The following is a 14,571-nucleotide window of genomic DNA, read 5'->3' on the forward strand; positions in this document are numbered from 1 at the left end:
CATTAATTTTCTGGGAGGGAATAAACGAATGAATTTTGATTAACGGTTTACCATGATTACGGTAACCTTAAAATGTTTGCAAGATTTCAGAGCATTCGGTTTTGCAGTTTCATAGTATATTGGAAAATGTTGTTAAGCAATTTAGAATTTTTTCCAAAAATCTGGATATCTAAGGTGAAAACTCAACATGGATTCATACACCACAAATACAGGAGTATCTCATTTTATGATATTAAAAACAAATTTACAATAGTAAATTTATTTTTAATTTCATTCAGGACCATTTAAAATCAAATGGACAGTTCTTCAGTCAGTTTTGAAATATAGTTGGTGTAATGATTTTTTGATTCTTTACGTGCCAATATGTCACCATATTCTTTTGAAAATTGAAAAGCCATTAAAACATTAAATTTCTTGGAAAAACCGGGAGGGCTGCAATCAAGTTTATAATGCACTTGAACAATATATTTTTTAAAAGATCTTTGTATAATTTCTACTTCCTGAGGGTAAGCCCAGAAAGTATAGTAGTAATCGAATTCATCGAGCGATTTGCCACTTTATGTTTTCTCGACGTTGCATGACCTCTTGAGTTCGAAAAAAGTGGTCTTCCATTTCTGTCTGTCTGTCTGTCTGATGTCTGTATCCATTTTTATTAGACAAGGAATCTCCGAAACTACTGGACCGATTGTTGTCATATTTATTATTAGATGGTTAAACGTTAACTAAAATTTGGCTAATCATCTCCACCACCAATGGGATGACGTCATCTGAAAAATTGATAATAAAAAGTTATTTTAAATTTTACAAAATAAGATACGCCTGCACTTGTGGTGTCGAATTTTCGCCCAAGACATTCAGAATTTTTGGAAAAAATTCAAAAGTGAATCACAATATTTTGCAATATAACTTTGAAACTGCAAAACTGATTGCTCTGAAATCTTGTAAATATTTTAAGGTTATCGTAATCGTGGTAAATCGTTAAGCAAAATTTATTCGTTTAGCCCCTTCCAAAAAATTGACGACGTCATCTCAAAATTTTGTCTATAGGTACTTGTGATTTATCATTGCATTAAAAGTTTTTAAATGTGTTATACAGGGTATCAAATAAAAATTAATGTATGGGGCAATTTATTTTATTGATTAAATCGTTTTCTCAAAAATTGACGTTTCATGACCCCTAGAATACGAAAACATAGGTCTCTTGTTTCCGTCGTTTGTGTCAATTTTTATATGTATATTAGGACGACATTCCTAGTAATTCCCAAAGTGTTCAAAATTTCCATAGATTAGAAAGACGCTAGAGAGTCTAAAGACTAAATACTCTAAAATCTAAAGATTTTAAAGGCTCTAAAGGGTCTAAAGTCTCCAAGGACTGTAAGGGGTTAAAAACTAAAATTCTGTTTCGAATACTTGAAAGATTCTAAAGGTTCAAAAAAAATTCCAAAAAGCCAAAAATTCTAAAACTTGTAAAAATCGCGTGAACTCTTAAAATGCCAACGATTTTAAAAATTCCAAAGACTTTAAAGAAAACAAAAATTTTAAAAATCTGAAAGTCGTAAAGTTCGGAAAAATGCTTTCTTTAATTTTTATAAATCCTAAAAGCACTGAAGGCTTTGGACACCCTAATTTTTTCTTATAAATCTTAGAGACTGTAAAGATTCCAGAGATTCCAAAACTTCCAAAGATTTAGACTCTTGAGATCTATAAATTTTAGAAAATCTGAAAAAAATTAGGAAGTGTGGGAAAAAAATTTAGAAATCTTGAAAATATTGGAAAATGTTGAATTTAAAAATTCTGGTATAACTGGAGCCTGATAATTTTAGAAATTTTGGAAAATGTGCTCATTCTGAAAGATTGAGTTTTGCTGGAAAATCTGAACATTCAGGAAATTTTGAAAATTTTGCAAATTAGGAAAATTTCCCAAATTAAAAGAAAATAAAAAAATATTAAATTTCATAATTTCAAAAGTTTACACAATCTTAAGATTGTAGATATTTTAAAAATTCCTAATGTTTGAAATATTTAAAAGGTTTCAAACCTTTCAAAAATTTTAAAGACTCGACACATTTTAAAAATGTTAAAGTTTTCATCCACTAGAATTTGCGAATTGTAAAGACACCAAAGATGCTAAATAAACTAAAGTTTTAGTTTCTAAATAGAAGAAACAACCAACCAATCTTAAAAATTGTAAAGATCTTGGAGTATTAATGTTTCTAGTGATGTTGAAGTATCCAAATTTCCAAAGATTGTTAAAACTCTAAGGATTCTGAAAATTCTAAAGATTCTAAATATTTTAAGGCCTCAAACGTTAAAAAGATTTTTAAACTTCTGTTCCAAATATTTTAAAGATTCTATAATTTGTAAAAAACGCATGAACTCTTAACGGGACAAAAATTTTAAAGATTCCATAGACTCTAAACAAAACAAAAATCCTAAAAATTTGAAAATCGTAAAAATCTGAAGAATGCTTCCTTTAATTTTTATAAATCCTACAAGTATTAGTGGTCTTGAATACCTTAATTATTATCTTATACACCTCAGAGATTCCAAAAATTTCAAAGATTTAAAGACTTTTGGGGTCTATTAATTTTAGAAAATCTGGAAATATCTAGATAGTGTGAAAAATCTGGAAGACCTAGAAATCTTCAAAACTGAGGAAAATATTGAATTCTGGCATATCCGAAGACTGATGTTTTTATAACATTTAGAAAATCTTGAACTTCTGGAAATTTCAAAGATTTCGAGGATTCCAAGGGTGCCAAAACTCTAAGGAGTCTATTAATACAAAATTGATATATGTGCCGTTGCTAAAATGTTAATGACGTTATCAAAAAAAAATATATGGAAAAACTGACTATAAAGATAAAAAAAAAGAATTCTCAAAGTTAAAGTTTATAATTTTTCGAAGTTGTATTTGATCGACTGTACTTTAGGGGCTAGGGAAGTTTTGTCGAATAACTTTCAACCAATTTTTAGAAGTAGTGCTCGATGTAGTGTAAAAATTCAAAACAGAATTGCTCGTCGTGGTTTCCGATTTTTCCGCTACTTTCAGAAGAATCTTCGATATAACCCTCAGACTGTCGAAGATTTAATTAATTGCCGTTAAATTTCCCCCGAAATCTGATAGTATAGTAGCAGACGTCCTCTGAAAGCAATGTCCGATGTATAAGGTGGAAGTTGGCAAATTCAGAAAAGTCGTATGTCTGCGTCTCGGAATTTTGTTTTTTATTTCCGGTCTGTTGACTTTTACTAACTATTGTGTGTCATCAACCGTCATTTGACAAAGTTCATCTCTTCGATGTGTGCTAGCTAAGCCTATAGCAACATATGAAATTTAGTTCAGTGTCAAATACGGATCTGGAATAGAAAAAGCGATTACCTTGATCATCAGTAACTTTATAGACGATAACCCTCCCCTTTTCTTTTCAAAAGGCAAAATAATTTATCATATTTACTTATATTTCAATCGTTATTATTATTTAGTAAAGTTGTTATACGAAATAGTTGGTTCAAAGAGTTGAGAATATCCAAAATTTGTAGTTTTTTTTTTCAAAACAAGATAACAGGATATTTTCTGAAGAAGTTCTTTCGACTTTCTTGATCCTACACCAGCCCATGAAACGACCAAGTCGAAATTTGCGCTTTATACAAATTCTTCAATCTCTGGGGACGCCTTTTCGCTATGGATAATATGTTATAATAAACTTTAATACTGTACTATACTAAAATACAAAAATTATATTATATATTCAATTGTAAACGTCATAAAGTTCGCGTTGCTTTTCATAGGAGAAAATGCAGTGAAAAACGAATGTGTTTTATTAATTCTTACTATTGTGTATAAATTACATTTGACAGAGTTGTTGAAAAGCGTTAATTTCATTAACGAAAATGTGGGGTTAGGTTATTGCAGACATATTTCATAATGTTTACAAAAAATCAAGGCTACCTTGACGACTTTTTCAACTGATCACCCGATACCGGTCTTGTGGATCGACAAGAAAACAATAACACCAAATAATTTCTTTGTTATGGAAAATCTGCAACATTCTCAAAAAACTGTCAACTCACGACGTCACTTTTTAGATTTCCACAACAAAAGATACATTGTACCTCCCCTACTCTAAGAGACGCCACTGATCCCGTGTGACGCGTGCCACGGCACACCGCCCGAGAAGGCAGCTGTTCAGAGAGGCACCCTAAAGCCGAATGCACATGTCTTTTATTTTTTGGAGCAAGCACAATTCCCACATATGTTCGCCAGAAACGCAAAGCAATTACGCCGCTAAAAGATGCGAAATCATCCACTTCTGCGCCTCCCATTGTAATAACGGCATTCCTGACCGAAAATGAAATTTGTTCCCCCCTAATTTACTGTCGATTTGGAAGAACTCAAAGAAGAAATAAACCCACAGTACCAGGAAGAGCACATGTTTAAACACACCATCAAAGAGCTTCGGATGTTCTTCCCTGAATTAAACTCCACTTAAAATAAGTGATCGTCCAAAAGCGCGTCCTGCGTGGACAAAGCTGAAGCTGCGCATCTGCAAGAAATGTTAATTGCGAAATTACGACAGGTTGACCGCAAAAACTTTCTTTTGGGTGAATTAGGACAATTACGCTTACTGATAACAATACGTGGGTGAAGTTGCGACAGTAGCGGAATTTCCACAACCTCATTACTGTTCCTTAATAACTTGTGGTGGTAATTTGCATCAAAAAATAATCTGTTGGTTTAAAGTGCGGTTAGTCGAATTTCCATAAAGTTCAAGGGTGTAGGTCCAGCGTGGGCACGGGGCAAGGGGGTTACTTGACGATCGAGGGAATAGTGTACACATACGCACAGATGTGCATGCGTATCGTGTGTACCTTTGACTGCTTGAACCGTGCAGCATCAAGTCGGCTTTTAAACTTAGTGAACATGTGACAATCTGGATGACCGGCCGCTGTGATTTCGTTGACGTGGTTTTGACGTTTTGTGTATATGTGAATGTTTGTTTGATGAATGTGGGTGTATTTTTGAACTGGATGTGGGCTGGATGTGAGTCGTAACTGCAACTGAGGTGAATTATTATGATTTTTTGTTTTAGACTGTGTTGTTTAATCGTTAAAATTTCGGATGTGTAAGGCAGTTGTCGTAGATTAACATGTTTTTAAGTACTTACTTAAAAAAGGAAATAGTACTAAAATAAGGTCGGAAGTAATAAATGAGGCGAGGGTGCTTCGTGGTGTCGTAAAAAGCAGACGTGATTTTATAAATTTATGTTTTTGTTAACATTACCAAAATATTTCTTGCTAAAGTCTTATCAGATGGTTTTTTTTTTAATATACTGTCGTCTTAATGTGTTGATTCTTATCTTTTTTAAGTTTTAGTGTAAATATGAAATTGAAACTAATAAATCAAATAAAACTACATATATACTGAAAAATACTTGTGACATAAGTATTTTTCAGTTCGTTGGCTGGTTATATAAAATGAAAGTGAATTAATTTTTCTGAAGACATTTTTCTCTGTTGAACTTCCGCTTGGCAACCCTTCAAATGGCTTTTAATTTAAGTTAATTAAGGCTTGTCCGAGATCCCGGAAACTTTTGTAAACTAGGAACTAGGAAATGTAAATCAGAAGTTAATTATAAACTTAGAAAATAATCACATTTTTATACGAACAGGACAGCTTGATTTTTGTTCTGTTTGTAAAAAAATATTCATAATGTTTATTGTTTTTTAAACGTTTGTTACTTTTTCAGTTTGAATTTTCTTTTTCTTATTTTTCTACAGCTGCTCAGAATGAAGTTCAAAACTGCTTGAGAATTTCGCTAAAATTTTACGTAACTTGTATAATAAAATAAATTGTAAAATCTATGATGTCTATGTTGTGTTACAAAGAGTAAAACATTTTTGTATATTCTTTTGAAAATTTTTACTTAATTATTATTAAATATACTCGGGCGCAACATCACTGTATTTTCAAATTTTCGAGAAAATGGGTAAAATTGTTCTTGATTTGAAAATTAGAAAATTTGACTTTACGAATTTTTATTTCTGATCACCTCTATACGAGTACTTTAAAGAAAATATATAGATAACAGTAGTAATAATATAAGAATCAAAAAGCCTCTGAGAAAATCGAACGCCTGACATTCGTTCTAATCACTAATTTGAATATTCTTGTACGGGGCCCATTTATATTATTAGTATAAAAAGTTGCTACACAGTTTCGAAATTTTTGCAAAAATTTGGATGCTTCGAGAAAGACCTCAAGGCAGATTCATAAACCAAAGGTACATACTATTTTTTCCTACTCGTCTTGAAACGTCAAGAAAATATGAAAGTACCCATTCGTTCAAGTAAAAATACATTTTAATGTGAAATGTATTAACATTTTATATCTTTAACAAGGAAAAACTGGCAGTTTAATACACGGAGCACAAAGTTTTTGTCTAGATGTAACTTCCGGGAACGTTCGTCTTAAAATTTAATCTCAATTTAATTGCCTTTTAGTCAAACTGAAGTTCTTTTGTTCGCTCTTCAATTATAAGTTTAATAACGTGCAATTGTTTAAATTTCCAATTTAGCTAGGCTGGTAGTTTCGAAACGTATGTGCATGCTGGGTGCATACACCACATACCTATCAATGAATATGAAGTTAAATACTGAAGAGTAATACCATATGATCGGAAAAACTTGTTAAGAGTGCTTTGGAATTTATTACAAAAAAATAAAAAAATATGTCGGTAATGTCATTATTTTTGACCTACGTTGTTTAACTCTGTCAATTTGACGTTGTGTCTGATATGTCTGATACATAATGAGTTATTATTGATTACTGATATTACAAAATTTTGTGATGACATTATAGATACAGTATAATACTAATAATAATAGTATTGTATTCCCAAACTTTTGGGAAGCTGGAGTGTCATTTTTGATTTAATTAGTAACTGCCTGATTCATTAAGTTTTTTGAGTCACCTTGTATAAGTAATTTTAAAAACTATGAGTGCATTGATAAACAACAACAGTAGAGTCAAAATTTTGAATGACGTCATGAAGTTTTTAGGAGAGGATAAACGAATCAATTTTGATTAACAATTTACCATGATTATGATAAAATTTTGCAACATTTCACAACATTCAGACCCGATTTATAGAAAGCGAAGTTAAAGTTAATTCGCGATTAACTTTTAACCGAAGTCCGTTGCGAGGCAACGCGCATATGTATTTTAACCAATCACGGGCTCATATTCCATATTTTAATTCTCTGTTAACCTAATCGAGGATTAAATATTTAACTCGCTGTTCTATAAACTGGCCCTAAGTTTTGCAGTCTCAAAGTTCAGTTGCGAAATGTTTTTATAAAATTTTGACTTTTACAAAGAACTGGACATCTAGGGTGAAAACTGAATACGGATTATACACTACAAGCACAGGGGTATTTTTTTTATAGTTTATAGTGAGTTTAAAAACACTTATGTATTGTTGTAAATTTTGGAGATGCCATCCGATTGGTAGTAGGGATGATTAGCCAAATTTTGGTTCTGCATGATATTTCTAATATATATACTAAATTTGACGACAATCGGTCCAGTAGTTTTGGAGATTATTAGTCTAATAAAACAGACAGACAGGCGACAGACAACACACGGAAACGGCGGATTCTATTTTTCGTACTCTAGAGTTCATGAAACGTCAAGAAAACATGATTAAACCGTTACGACACTTCCTTACCTTAAGCTCGGGAGGTAAAAATAAATAAAAATCAAGAACACAATGACAAGTTTTTTTCGATCGTATGGTATATATAAACTTAAAATAGTGAGCACATTGAAAATTGATATTATCGACGATATGACTTTTTATTCTAAAACCATCCGAAGATTCGAAATTTAAAGAATCTCACGTATATCTGGTGTTAGTAGTAAAATGTTATTATACTTCGGAAATGTTTTTGCGAAAATTTGGACGTTCAGAGAAAAAACTTAAAGCGGATTCGTACACTGCAAGTATAGGAGTATATTGTTGTAGAAGATGATTAAACATATATTAAAAAAAAAGACTCAGTGTAAGCCCAGCCCCATTTCAATTGTGATTAATTTTTTTATCAAATGGGAACCAGGGAGGCGGAGCTTAATTGAAAAATCATTTTCTCTCTACAAGAAATTTCCTGGGAACCAAGTTTTAAGTATCGTGTTGTTGAAAGAAAACTATACATATTAAGAAAACAAGTGCATAATTAAGCCCCACCCTCCCGCCTCTATCTAAATCGTTATGAATTTTTCATTCGTTGTCATTCCAGAGGCGGAGCTTAATTGCTAAACGCGTATTTGTCCACAAAAATGTATAAATTTAAACATGTTTTGAGTTTATCGTTGTGAAACGAAGACTACGTATGTAACGAAAAAAGGGTAATAAGAAAAAAAGCAACAGGAAACTGAAAACATTTTTAAAATGGTAAATTTTTGTAGAAAAATGTGGGTTTTGCAATTATACTCTGTCTTTCGAACTGACAACAAATGAAAAATTAATCACAATTGAGATAGGGGCGGGTGGGTGGGGCTTAATTATTGGCTTTGTTCCTTAATAAATAAAGTTTTCTTTCAACAATACAATAATTAAATCATTTTAAAATAAAATTTGCGTTTTACACACAAAATTTGACAACAATTGTTCCGGTAATTTCGGAGATTATCTGTTTAATAAAAATTGACATAGACGGAAACGGAAGGTTCCATTTTTCGCACTCTAGGGGTCATGAAACGTCAAGAAAACATGAAAGTGGCTGAAAGTTGATAGTCAATGATATGACTTTTCATTTTAAAACCAAAAATTCGAAATTTACAGAATCGCATGCTATTTTGGATAAGTTACTCGTGTTGATAATAATGACTGTGAAAAACCCTGTACATTTTTTGAGAACAAGTCTTAATTCTATTATGAATAAGAAATTATCTCTTAGTTTGCAAACAATTTAAGAGCAGTTTCCAAATTTGATGGTTTCACGAATATCATTTTCCGTAGGTATGTCCTTGAGACCTTGAGTTTCCAAATTCTATCTAAGGTGTACTTACTTATTACTGCTCCAAATTCAAATTAAATCTGAAATTTTTTGTTATCCATAGTTACATACCAAAAATAAAGTTATTTTTTGCTTCAAAAAACTAAACAAAGCTATACAGTATAACCCAACTTTTTATTTTTTCTAAAATATTCATTCAAACTAGGACTATGGGTGACGTAACAATTTTGACAAAATTGCCCAGAGAATTTCAAATTTCATCTTAAAATTTAATTCATTTATTAGAAAATCAATTGTTAACTTTCTTCCGGTATAATTAACTGTCCATCATCATTCATCACAAAAATATTCAAAGGCTTGTAAGTAAAACGAAATTTTAATAATACTTGCTGAAACGAAAATTAATTAGTGTTGTTAATTAACATTAATGTCGCAGCAGATTTAGTAGGAGCCTGTTGTCTGTTATGTTATGGCATAAAAATTAACAGAATCAGTAAAATGGACAAAACGACCTATTCATCATTGTCTAACTCCAATACATCCTGTATTTAATCAATGTCCAATAATACTTCGAAATAGCTTAAACGACATCTTTATTAAGAGGAATTCCTTCAGCAGTACATTTCACTGTTTCATTTTTACACCGTTTGGAATCCCAACTTTGTAGTCTTCCAGAACATAAAACTAAATATATGATTCCACCAACACAGTATACACCACACTGAATCCAAAAAAATGGGCGCCAGTCTTGGAACGTGTGACCACTGCTTAGCAATAAAGCCACCAGTCTTGTAGCAACATAAACTCCAAATGCCGAAACCATGTTAACTAAACCACAAATGGTACCTGAATAATTTGGAGACACTTCCAGGATGTTTGGACAGTGTCCAGCTGTCACAGCTGCGTTAGCTATTAACGCTAGATAAAAAGACGTTAGCGCAACTGCTGCAACATTGCCCCAAACACCCAACAGGATCATAAAAATACTCGGAACTATTAACGAATACGTCCCGAAGACTTTTCTAACAGCGGTAACTGACATCCTTTCGGATTTTAATAATCGATCCGCTATGTATCCGTAACTCAAAGACGATATGTATACACCTGAAAAATGTAATAATAATTTCAAATGTAAGCTTCCGGTTGCAAAATCTACCCCAGTTTGGAAGACTTGAAAGAATCCCGTTTTGTTGAATATTGTAATGTAAAACTTGATCAAGATAAGACGGCAGCTCTGCATTTATAGTCATATTTCCAAAGAAACTCGCTGTTTGTGCAAAAGCAATTGCCCACACTGGTCCAGAAGAAAGGATTTGTTTCCAAGGAATTTCAGTAAACTTTATTTTCTTTCCACTTTCGCCAGTTTCTTTTATTTTGTTTTCGAGTTCTTGTCTTTCTTTTGGAGAAATTCTGGGATGTTGGCGTGGTGAGTCGTAAATTAGGTAGAACCAGAAGCCTGACCAGAGTAGTGATATTGTTCCAGAAAAATAAAATACACTCGGCCATCCATACTCGGAAATTAGGAAGCCGCCCAAAATTGATGACAAGGCATAACCTATGGAGGAAGATGTGATGCATGACATAAATACTGACTGTTCTGTGGGAGCAATCCATTTAAAGGATAAGGGCATCAGAGCTGGCCAGCTGGCTCCTATTAGAAAACCCATAAGGACTCTCGAAGTTAACAAAGCGTAGTAGTTTAAATGTGCAATTACTGGTGTTATAATTGTTAACACTGCTGCTAATACCATCGAATATCCAGAAACCTTTTTTGAACCGAACATTTCAGCTAATCTTCCACTGGGGATTTTAGTGAGCGCAAAACCCCAGAAAAACATGCCCAGTATATTTTGTTTTTGGTCTTCATTCCAGTCAAAAAGTTCTGAGTTGCTAGTTTCGTTATTCTTTTTTATCATGGTGACAATAGCGATGTTGAACATTGTTTTTAACAAACCATTGAGAATAAAGCCTGAGGTTACCATTATAAATAAAATTCGGCGACAAGTCATTAACTCTGGGTTAGAAAATTGTGAAATTAGTGTTATTAATGTTTGAAAATTACACATACCTAATGTCCATTTTTTTGTAGTTGATGCCATTGCCACAAGTATACTTTTGTAAATTTTTACGTGCTGGTTGTATTAAGAAAACTTTTTTCTACATTACTTATCTATTGACATATTTAAGGACACAGCAAACTGGGTCATAAAATTTAGAATATATGCAAGGACGATGAAATAAATTCGTTTGTCAATCAATTAACTACAATTTCGTAGAGTTTGGCAAAAAAAGTCGAACAGGGTCTACATAATATAATAATTGTCAGGTCGAGTCATAATTACAAATTTAAATTTGTGCAATTTTACTATTCATTATAAAAATGCTATCTTAAGAAAGAAATTTAATTGTGTAAAATTTAGATAGTTATTTTATTAAAATTTCGAAGAGTTTGTTATCTTCTAGAATCTGAAAAAGTAGGTCCACATTTTCATCTGTCTGTTGTTAATCGTTTGCTCATTTTATTAGTGAAATAATCTCCGAAATTCCTCTACAAATTACTGTAAAATTTAAGACTCATTTTAAAAATATCGTGTAGAAAGCAACAAGCCGACCAAAATTTGGGATGTTGATTATCTCACCAAGAAAATTTTACACTTTAACTAAGAAACTATAAAACCGATTTCTTTGCAATTTTACACCCACTTTAATCGCATCGTGAACGTGGTAAATCGCTAATCAAACATGATTATTGGTTCGTCCTTTTCAAAAACTTGATGACGTCCTCTTAAAATTTGTTAAATAAATCTTGTTTGAAATTTATTTCTGGTTTAAAAATGCAGTCATATTTTTGACGATATTTAGGTATATGGATTATTATTATCGTACAAAATTAAAATTTTACAATTGGTCTTAGAATTTATTAAGCCACTTTTTTTTAAATTCATTTATACATCCCCTTTAGAAAGTTAATAACGTCATCGCCAAAATGTATGGAAAAGTATTCATGAAAAATGGACTTCGAGAAGTCATTTGAATTTCTTTTAATTTTAATTTTTAAATTTATTTTTAATGAGTGAGTCAATTAATTTAATTGACTAAATCACAAGTACTCTTTACTAGTTTTCGGAAAATTATTAGATTAGCACATTTTTAATAAAGTTTACACAGTCAATTTTTATAATTTATTTAAAAAAGTGGGTTCGTTTTATTATGCGAGCGAAGTTCTGTGTAAATTATTTTATACCATTTTTACTTTCCTAGTGCAAGCAAACGAAGTGTTGCAGCAGAGTCCATCGGACGAAGGCTACTTTCGTGTTTTCTCGATGTTTCATGAACCCTAGACGAGGAATCTCGTTTCCGTCTGTCTGTCTGTCTGTCAGTCGTTTGTTATCTATCGTACGTGTCGATATTTAGATAGACAATCTCGGAAGCCATCAATATGTGATAACGTCAGCACAAAATTGTCAATAATAAATATTATATAAATTTTATAAAATAATATACCAGTATGTTATTTTATACATATAGTATATATATTTTTTCTTTTTTATTAATATACATAGTTTTCTTTTCACGAAAAGTAAACGAAAACATTTTCAAAACGGTAAATTTTTGTAGGAATGTGGATTTTGTAATTACGCTCCGCCCCTCCGTCTGATAACAAATAAAAAATTCACCACAACTGAGATTGGGACGGGAATAGGTGGGGCTTAACTTTTGGCTTTCTTTCTTACACAATACATATGGCTTTCTTTAAACACCACAAATACTTGAGAACATGTTTCACAGGGTAGTTTCTTGTACAAAAGTAAGGATTTTGCAATTAAGCTCCGCCCTCAAGCTCACTACGAATAAAAAAAAAATCAACACAATTGAGATCGGGTGGGTGGGCGGGGCTTGCATTTTTCCGTTTTTTATATTATATTATTTATACATAGTTTTTTTTTCACGACAACAACCTAAAATTTTCAAAATGGTAAATTTTTATGGGAAATGTGGATTTTGCATTAACGCTCCGCCCCTCGGTCTGATAACGAATGAAAGATTCACCACAATCGAGACAGGGGCGAGTATAGGTGGAGTTAAACAACATAATATAAAAAAATATATAAATATATACTTATACAGCAGTTACTGTATTTGCAGTTTATGAATACGCCCTGAGTGTGTTTATATTAATATAAGCGGGTTGCTTGGGGAAGTACTGTAATTGAGTCAATCGGGCGACTAACTACTTTCATGTTTTCTTAACGATTCATGATCCCTAGAGTACGAAAACGTCTGCCTATCTATCGTCTGTGTCAAATTTTACTAGACAGATAGTCTTTGAAATCGGACTGATTATTGTCAAATTGTGTATTTATAATAACAATATTGTGCAGATGGTAAAACGGCAACCAGAATTTGTATCAATCATCCCCACCAAAAATAGGCTGACGTCATATTCAAAATTTACAATAGCAAATGTTAATTAAATTTTATAAAATAACATACTCCTGCACTTGTGGTTTATGAATCCTTGTTGAGTTTTTTATCATAAACGTCTAGATTTTTGTAAACAAATCGAAATTGTATTTTAAAATTCTATCTAAAATATGCTCTATACTTGTAGTTTATCAATGCGGTCATAGTTTTTAGAAATAGTTATGCAGAGTGGCTCGAAAAATTAATGAATGAGTTAATCTATTTTACTGATTAAATCATTTTTGGAAAATTTGACTGTATAGTAATTATTATTAGAAAACCTCATTTGAAACATATGCATTGCATGCTTCTTGACCTTTATTTTAACACCACACATATATCTGTACTTTGCCTTCCAAGTCAAAATCAAATTTTACAAGTTTTCGAAGGAACAGGATTTGTTGGACTGCGTACTTCAGGGGCCAGGGAAGTTCTATCTAATAAACCCTGGATCAGTTTTTTAGAACAAGGTGTACACATTTCCCAATAAAATTAGACTGTTAAACCTTATTTAAATTGATTCTAAAAATTTTAAACATACATTATATAGATTATTATTTAAGGATATTTAAAAGCTGAAATTTTACTTAGTTGTATATCATCTTTATTATAATTTTAAAGAATGTGTAAAGTTCTCAAATAACCGGTTCGGTAGTTTGGTATAACAAAATAACGACATTTTGACAAAAAAGGGAGTAAAATTTAGACATTTTTGTTAAAACGGCCAGGACGAAAAGACAAAATATTTTTGATTTGTAAATTTATGTGTAAATCTACCAAATGTTGAAGTTAATCTTTCACAAATTTTAGCCAACAAGCTATAAAAAATTAGCCCACGTGGTAAAAATTAATAATTTTATTAATTTGAGATCATAAAAAAGCATAGTGCATAATACGTTTATAAATTTCTTTTGACACTCGTTCCGCTCAGCTTCGCTCGTGCCTATAAACTCCAAAGAGGGGTTTATAAAACTTGTTGAATTTAGCATACAAAAATGCGAGTTCCTATTTGCTTTTTGTATAATATTCTAAACTATTGTAAAACCTGGGATTCTATTTATACATTAATATTCCCAATGTATTGGTAAAACT

General features: G+C 31.7%; 2 protein-coding genes across 2 annotated transcripts in view; one reads left to right on the plus strand and one right to left on the minus strand.

Annotated features, from left to right (window-relative positions):
* Positions 1-14,571, plus strand: part of LOC135128201 (disheveled-associated activator of morphogenesis 1) — a 104,965-nt gene that overhangs the window by 8,427 nt on the left and 81,967 nt on the right. The window lies entirely within an intron of this gene.
* On the minus strand, positions 4,487-11,114 carry LOC135126327 (sialin-like). Its single transcript, XM_064052333.1, has 6 exons — positions 11,084-11,114; positions 10,172-11,029; positions 9,652-10,119; positions 4,811-5,093; positions 4,593-4,727; positions 4,487-4,544 (listed from the first exon to the last, which is right to left on the minus strand). The coding sequence occupies exons 1-6, from the start codon at positions 11,112-11,114 to the stop codon at positions 4,487-4,489; spliced, it is 1,833 nt and encodes a 610-aa protein (XP_063908403.1).

The sequence above is a fragment of the Zophobas morio genome, unplaced genomic scaffold, assembly GCF_036711695.1.
Source record: "Zophobas morio isolate AGI-343-1 ecotype UQ-CSIRO unplaced genomic scaffold, CSIRO_AGI_Zmor_V1 ptg000002l, whole genome shotgun sequence".
NCBI classification, from domain to species: Eukaryota; Metazoa; Arthropoda; class Insecta; order Coleoptera; family Tenebrionidae; genus Zophobas; species Zophobas morio.

Bases quoted from the DNA above. Each gene is read 5' to 3' on its own strand.
- LOC135126327 (XM_064052333.1), bottom strand. From the start codon at position 11,114: ATGGCATCAACTACAAAAAAATGGACATTAG. The intron at 4,728-4,810 runs GTAACCCCCTTG...TTAAACCAACAG, and splicing joins ACTATTCCCTCGATCGTCAA to ATTATTTTTTGATGCAAATT. The intron at 4,545-4,592 runs GTTTTTGCGGTC...CATTTCTTGCAG, and splicing joins CCTAATTCACCCAAAAGAAA to ATGCGCAGCTTCAGCTTTGT.